Source organism: Macadamia integrifolia, unplaced genomic scaffold (assembly GCF_013358625.1).
Source record: "Macadamia integrifolia cultivar HAES 741 unplaced genomic scaffold, SCU_Mint_v3 scaffold2467, whole genome shotgun sequence".
In the NCBI taxonomy this organism is placed as follows: domain Eukaryota; kingdom Viridiplantae; phylum Streptophyta; class Magnoliopsida; order Proteales; family Proteaceae; genus Macadamia; species Macadamia integrifolia.
This window is the reverse complement of record NW_024868735.1, coordinates 1,408-9,535: the sequence shown is the minus strand read 5'-3', so window position 1 is coordinate 9,535 and position 8,128 is coordinate 1,408. Positions and strand designations below refer to the sequence as shown.

At 37.9% G+C, this 8,128-nt stretch overlaps 1 protein-coding gene across 2 annotated transcripts; it reads left to right on the top strand.

Annotated features, from left to right (window-relative positions):
• Positions 1-4,353: 4,353 nt before the first annotated feature.
• On the top strand, positions 4,354-5,674 carry LOC122066562. 2 transcript variants are annotated; one of them, XM_042630388.1, is made up of 2 exons: positions 4,354-5,188; positions 5,284-5,674. In XM_042630388.1, exons 1-2 carry the CDS (start codon positions 4,538-4,540, stop codon positions 5,371-5,373), a joined length of 741 nt encoding a protein of 246 aa, XP_042486322.1. In that variant the 5' UTR covers positions 4,354-4,537; the 3' UTR covers positions 5,374-5,674. The 2 variants fall into 2 exon arrangements, with proteins under 2 accessions (XP_042486322.1, XP_042486323.1); XM_042630389.1 differs by having other exon boundaries at positions 4,357-5,188; positions 5,312-5,674.
• Positions 5,675-8,128: the final 2,454 nt, after the last annotated feature.

Sequence of the window (8,128 nt, the reverse complement as noted above, 5' to 3'; positions counted from 1 at the left end):
TGATGAATATCTAGACCTCCAATCTGACTAGTATCATAAATTTATATGGATCCCACAATCATATGAATCAAGTCATACTCAAATTGAATAGAATCATTCAACTTATCACTCCCTATATTTAATTATATTACAAAAACTATCTTCTCTTAAACTTTCTATTTTTGATATCCTGTATAATATTTACCTTTCTTTTTCCCCTATTTCTAAATGCCCATATTATTATTATTATTATTATTATTATTATTATTATTATTATTATTTTCAGATTTATTGATTTAAATTACTTTTATCGAATCAATAAACAATAGCCAACCGATTACTCATGGGATGATGTAGGGACCATCATGAATGGTAGCGACCCACGTACAAAATCATATCGAGAAAATATAAAGCTAGGGGACCCACTAGTGGATTAGGATCAACTAATCATTAACGTTGCCACCTACACCAAAATCTTCTCCCTCTTCTCCGCTTGAAGTCAAATAATATTCCAAACTTTTGACAGCCCAAAGCAATGAGATTTTAAAGACCAAAGAGAAGGGTGAAGCAAATCTAATCAATCTGATGTTAATCTAATTTAAACATTCTACTTATCTGTGCTTCAAAGGAATGCCATCCATTCTCAAGACTTCTTAAGTGGAAATAAATAGCTTAGACAGGTAGAGAGCATTGCCTGAGGAATCAGGGTGTTGATTTCGGTCAAATCGGATCAGAATCAGCTTGATTTGATTTTCCAATAACGATTTCTAAGGTTCTAATTCATATATATTATTTAAGGTTTTATGCCTTTCATCAATCCAACACTGAGTACGTAACTGAGAAGGTTGTCCAAATGTAAATTTATTGGTTGGAGGAGAGTTTTCTACACCCATGAATAGGTCAATGAGACAAACATAAAAGCATCAACAAGGTAAGTATTATTATTATTATTATTTTTCATATGAAGTGTACGATGATTTGGCCCAATTCTAATCCATGGGTTCAGGTGATGTGTTCCACTCCTGCCATGTGTTCTCCACGTTGTTGATGATGATGAATAAATGTGTCTTCTTATCCCCACCGGAAAAAAAAAAAATTGCATGTAAAACCAATATAAACCAGTTGGCAGTCCTTTCCTAATTGGTTTCGTAAAAGCTACTTCTAAACAAGTCAATTTAAAATGGAGAAATTGGTTACCTGGAGAGATGATCTCGACATCAAAAATATCAGGAAGAAGGAAAGGTGAAATTTTAGATATAAAAGAGGGGAGAGGGATAGGTATGCTAGTGTAGTACCTAAGAATTAGGAATACTAGCAGAATATTAGTTGTTGGATTTGATCAATTTAATTGCAATATTTAGATTTGCATCTTACTTTATAAGAGAAAAGTAACTCAATATGTTAAACTACACTGGCAATATTGTACTATTTGTCTTGATAAATTCAAATACATTACTCTGAAAAAGGTATACTCTCTGCAACGCTCCTTTCAGCCCTTTGATTGCTCCAACGAGCATCAATACTCAATTCAGGGAAGGAGAGAGGAAGAGGGGAAGAGGGGAAGAGAGGAAAAGAGGAAGAGAGGAGTGAAGGTTCGCTGCTATAATCCGTGATCGCCGCGGGGAGAGGTGGGAGATAGGAAGAGGGGAAGAAAGGAAGAGAAGAGTGAAGATCTATGGTCGCCGCTGGGAAAGCTGGGAGAGAGGAAGAGAATAGTGAAGAAAAATCTTCTCTTGACCTCTGCAGGGATCATCTATGGTCGCCGCTGGGAAAGCTGAGAGAGAGGAAGAGGGGAAGAGACGAAGAGAAGGAAACTCATTTTTTTCTTTTTTTTTTGAGGCCAAACAAAGTGAAGGCAAAACATCCAAAGATTACATATGCAGATTACTTTTCAGCAATAAAATTCATTTTTTGTTGGATAATTCTAGCAACATAGGACATAGTTCTTTTCAATGATATCAGATTAACATCCATCGCCTATGCAAAAAAACTAATTTTCTTTAAAGCTGCAGAGGATAAAGGACCTCTCAACAGATATAAGATCAATCATCCTTAGCTTAAAAGGGTCTTTGAAATACAACACTGAAAATGATCAAGAAACTTATTTCAATTTCTTCTGAACATGCGTATGGTGTTTTTTATTCTCTGCAATACTAGTTAAAGCTTCATTACATCCCATATTAACAGTGTTATCACACTATACCTAAAAAACACTAGAAGTTCACACAAACAACCCATTATCAATGCTCTTACTTGTCTTTAAGCATTTGTAATCTTGGGTACAATCAGATTTGAATGGGAATTACTAGAGGTTTTACCTGCAAAGATATCAAGTGCAAAGGGAAACATGAGCATATGGAGCTACAAGCAGTGCTACATAAAAAAAAGTATTGGTTTTTGGGATGAGGTAGGAGGTGTATAATTTTGTCCAAAAGGGTCTTTTGAAGAGGGGGGGTCCCCTTGATTGAGGCCTAAGGGTATTTCTTGTTACCAAATGCTTCAACATCTACATGTTTTTACCTGACTATATCTTTTGTAGAGTCATTTTGGCTTCATTTTCTACAGTGAAACAAACATACACATGTACCTCTTTAATGACCTACTCTCATGATCACATAACTCTCACTATTGGATTTCAAACAAAAAAAAAAGTGGCAAGATTCTTCTTTAAAAAATGGCAATTCATAGCTTTCAGGTTCAACACTTCCTTTTTTTTTTTTTCTTGCAAACCAGGTTCTACATTCTCAAATAGCATGAACCAAATGTATCTCGTCCTTTATTAAGAACCAGATTAACATTGTCCATTAAAAAGAAAGCTAGTTAAGTACATGGTCATATAAATTATAACAAGCATCAGTGACAAAATCATGACATGAATGGATACATTTTCAGTGAAGGTCAGCAATCACAGTACACTCTTCAGTTTTCTAAAATAATTAGAATCTTGATGGATTCGAACCATTATACCCTGGGTAACTCCCAGGTGCTCTTCCATTTTGAGCTAAAGATCCACCCAACAATCTAAAATAGTTTGAAAAATCCAGATTAGATCATCACATAATTACAATTCCAATGAACTATCCAGCCACTTGAGGAGTAACATTATTTGAACAGAATTACAGCCAACATCATCTACACTAAATTCTTGAAATTAAGGTTATAAAAGTTCACTGCACCAATACAATTATTATGGATATGGAGAGGAATGAAGTGTTTCGTTTGGATCATCATGCTTTTGCGGTTGATTTCAAATTGTTGGAATCACATTACCTTTTCTTAGTCTTGAAAGAAGAAGTTAGTGAATAAGGATGGAGTTCAAATTCTAGAAATTAAGAGCCGAATAAAACTGGTAGTTAGGGGGAAAAAAAAAAAGGGGTGAACCGAATGTAACTATGTTGATTTGGGATTTTCGTACTCCCTGTTCAGTCAAAGGTTACTGGTCTCTCTGATCGTTGCTCGGACGTTGCTTGATGAAGACTGAGATGAAAGAACCCCAACCTCAGCCTCCCTACTCGATTCGTCCTTCACGCAGATTGGGATCGACCACCGAGAAGACCTGCAATGATGGAAGAAAGAAACATAAAATGGGAAATGGAAAACGAAAACCATAAATTGGGATCGAGAGTTGTGAGATCTGTAAATGGAAAATGGAAAACGAAAACCCTAGATTGTTGGTCAAGGACAATGATAGTTGGTCGCTGGTCGGTGCTACTACTCAGTGCCCTAGAAGGGTTCTAGAAGAAAACGAAAACCCTAGACTCTGCTGCGACTTTGGTCATGAATGGGATAGAGTTGTGAGATGGACTCTGCTGCATCTCAATAACCGTAGTATATGAGATGATCACTGCTCCGTCAAGGTCGCACGATGCCGATCGTTGCTGGTCGATAGTGGTAGGGGAAGAGAGTCACTAGTCTCTAATTCTGAAAATTTAAAACCTTAATACGAATGGAGATGGAAATGGAAGGGAAGGGAGAGGGTCAGGGGATTGGAAGGGAGTTTTGCAGATTTGGATGGGTCGAAGATCCTCTCTGCAGAGGATAATTTTCCGACAGAGAGATGCTACGGTAATACGTTCTAGGATAGGAAAAATAGTTAACTTCCCAAGACAAATGTCAGCTATGTACTATTTTACAACTGACACCGTAGTATATATTCAATTTTTTAAAGTTTGGTATCATACTTTGTACACGTATAATGGTGTACATACTATATAACCTCAACGGCATGGATTTAATCTACCTAATCCAACGGACAATATAAGCTAGCATACGTAATTCCTATGTGACCTGCTAGCATACATCTCCTTTTCCCATAAAAGAACATCAGAAAAAAAAAAAAGAAACAACGTTGAAGGCAAGGGAGTTTTAGTTAATATAGGATATTGTAGGGGAGTCAAGGTAACTGTCCCTTCTTTCTGCAATGCCTAACCTCTACAATAAGTAGAACCTCCCATTCTCCTATAGACAAAACCCTTCCAAGAACACCTTGAAGACATCAAGTGAACCCACACTAATTCCTGTTCTTTTCTGCAGATTTCTACCAAGAAACCCTCCATAGATGGCAACTGAAATGACCGTAAAGCTTCTGGTAGACAAAAACAGAAACAAGGTTCTCTTCGCCGAAGCAGGAAAGGACTTTGTGGATTTCCTCTTCAGCCTTCTGACTTTGCCTATGGGCACCATAGTGAAACTCCTCACCCCAACTCATATCCCTACTGGCTGCATCGGCAATCTCTATTCCAGCGTAGATAATCTGGACAACCTTTACATCCAACCAGACGTCCAGAAATCCCTGGTTTTGGAGCCCAAGATTGGTTATTGCAGCAATGAAATGCAAATGCTGCTTATGCAGAGTGCCAACTCTTCGCAGAGTAACGAACCGCCGACCCTTTATGGTTGTACCAACTCGTACCATAATAGCTCTTGTGGGGGTTACGTGAGCTATGTAATGGAAACTAAGTGTGGTAGTTGTCAACAGAACATGACGCGTAAGGTGTGTGTCGTTGAGGGAGAAAGCTCGACGGTGGCGAAAAGTGGTGTTGGAGGTGGAGGAGGAGGGTATGTGAAGGAGGTGGTGACTTACATGATTACTGATGATCTGGAGGTGAAGCCAATGTCTACCATCTCTAGTATTACCTTTCTTAATAGGTATGATATTAAGGATATCGGAGCCTTGGAGGATAGGGTCGTTCATTTGGGCATGAAAGAGGTACTTTAGACTCTCTCTCTCTCTCTCTCTCTCTCTATTAATAGGTATTATTGTTTCCAAGTATATATGCATCTCTCTAACTTTCTCTCTCTAAGGTTGTGTTTTCAATTCGTTTGTGGACAGGGTTTGGATTTGTTAAAGACGTCATTGCAATCAAAGTCAGTTCTTTCGGATGTCTTCCTTAAAGAAGAGATCTAATAAGTTTTAAACCATCTTCTTCTTCTTCACCAAAGACTTGCCCAACACAGTGACTTGTTTCTTCGGGTTGGCTTCTTCAGTAGCTCTCATTTTCATCATCTTTCTCGTCTTCTTTGTTTTGTTTGTGGTGGTAACACCTCTAGTTTTTCAGTTCTGAGTTGTGGCTGTAATTAATGTTGTGTTACTTTGTTGGCTTTAATTCTCCCTATCCTTATTATCTTCCTATTTGATAATTCACATAGAACTGGGAGAACTGAATTAATATCATGTTGCTTTTTTTTGTGAAAATGTTGTTGAATATTTCCGTGGAACAAATTCATTTCCTGGACTATATCATTCACCAACACTGGCCGGAGGTAGGATCGTGGAAAGAGGAAGAGTTTGGGAGAGAAATTAAGGGAATTGGACAGAGAAAGAGAGAGGGTACCGGGAGAAGGGGATGGGAGGGAGAGTCAGAAAGTGGAGTGAGAGGAGAAAGGGTGGGGGGGAGGGTTTGGTTCAGCACCCCACACAAAATTAGGCCTCCTACTTAAACCGTAAGAAGCCAAAGAGTCTGCAACACTGTTCCCCTCCCAATAAGTATGTGCAAACTGAATATGTTCAAAATGATGGAAAAGGGAAAGATGAGAAATGAACCAAGGGACAGAAGATGAGGAACGGTTAACTAGACTTGATATTGATAGGGCGCTTGAACTGGAACTGTTCTATTTTATAGAACTCTTGGCTTCTGAGCCTTTTTCCCCCAGTTGTCGTAAAGCAACGGAAAGGTCCCCAGGGCAAAAACTTGCATTTTCACTTTTCTCAGTTATCTCCTCAGTAGTGGAAATAAACCAGGTCATTCAATCTGAAGGGGCAGGAAGGAACCGAGGGAAGAAGGTAGGAGAAAAAGAGCAAAGTAGCACTTTCCACCGGTGTTTCTCTTTTCTGCCGACAAATTTCTATTTGTAATCGATGGAGTACATTTATATGTGGAATAAGTGAGGCTTCATGAGGCATCACTAAAGTCTGCGCAATCTAGATCTCATCAGTTGCATCTGATATTAGACCAGCCTTCAAGTTATTTCCTGATTGCAACTACAAGTTTTTCCATTAGCACTTGAATTCGGATGCCCACTAAGCTAAAAATGGATTGTTGACTCTTATGTTTCACAAATTGGCATGTTCCGTAGCTAAAGGCTTGATAGCCAGAGATCCACATTTTTTATCCTCTGGTTTTCTCATCTCAATAAAATCACAATTTTTTAATTGGATTTTTTTTTTTTTTTTTTTTTGAGAGAAAATAATCTTTGTTGAATATGATAGTTTAATGACCAATGCACACTGTTTATCATTTTAATTTTTTTTATAGAATCAAAATACTTACTATAAAGAATGACCGCATAGGGGCATTGAATACTTGGACATGTATACCAGTTCAAAATTTGTATAGAACAAAACACGCATTCATTAAGCTATTACAATCTGCAAAGCCATCAATGTCATAGAAGACACATTTGGACTAAATTCTCAAGCGTTGGCATGTTTTTTAAGTTTTTGTCTGAAAAAGTGTTTCACAACAGGCTTTCATGCTTGAGAATCGAGGAATAGTTCAGAGAGATGAAAATGAAAATATATACATAAAGAAAATTCACATTTATTACTGGTGAGAACAAAATGGAAGTGACCACGACAGTATGATTCCCATATTTCTCTTAAATATTTTGAATTATGAGTTTGGGCAAATGGGCCATCAAGAAGATCATTCCAAAGAAAAAACTATCAAGATATTAGGTGCCTGAAACTAGTCTGTAGAGGAATTAAAGAAATAGGAGACTCATTTTTCATGAACAAGAGGGCTGTAGACAGGGAACCACATATTTTCTGAGACATATTCAACAGTCTTCTCCTGCATCCAAATAAACAAATAAACAAGATGCTTAGCATTTTGAAGCTGCCCATAGATATGTGCACACATGCATGAGTGAGTGTGTGTGTGTGTGTGTGTGAGAGTGAGAGAGAGAGAGAGAGAGAGGTCATTGGTTGAATCCCAAACACCTGTAGCCAACTAGCCATTTACAGAGAAGCCTGCATTGTGTTTTCGATTGGATGAGTTAATAACATTTCTTAATGCTAATTCATACCTTTGACATGTGCATGAGCTCCTTGGGACCCACATCACCATGCCCTTCAGCGAGTTCTTCAGCAACTGCTGCTCGGATAACAGCCGCTCCAACCTCTGCTGTAATATGCCTAATACTGCAAGGTGCAGCATAATATCAATGTCATAACACAAGCTAAAACCATATTCCCGTTAGAAGCTCACATACTACAAGCACAATGACATCATAACCTCCATTTTTCTTTATCTTAAAGTACCAAGACACCAAGAAAGCTGAAAAGCATAACATGATTATAAGCAAAAACGCTTGCCTGACAAGCTCAGCAGCCTCACAGACCAATGACGAGTTTTCTTTACCATTATTTTATTTCCTCTCATAAAAAAATTAAAAAAAAATTAAAAAAAAAAAATCTTCAGTTGCTTGTGTGGGCCACTGCACGTAGGTGAAGTCATTGGTATGCAAGGCCATTGGCCACTTCGCCAACATTGACTGTCACACCTAGGGTTTTAGGTATTGGTATTGGAATGGCCATAACATACTGGTACAATACCAATATGTATCGCAGGTATTGGCCAAAAGGGTGCTTTTTTTATATTTTTGGCCAATACAATCAATACCGGCTGATACATATCGATTTTGGATC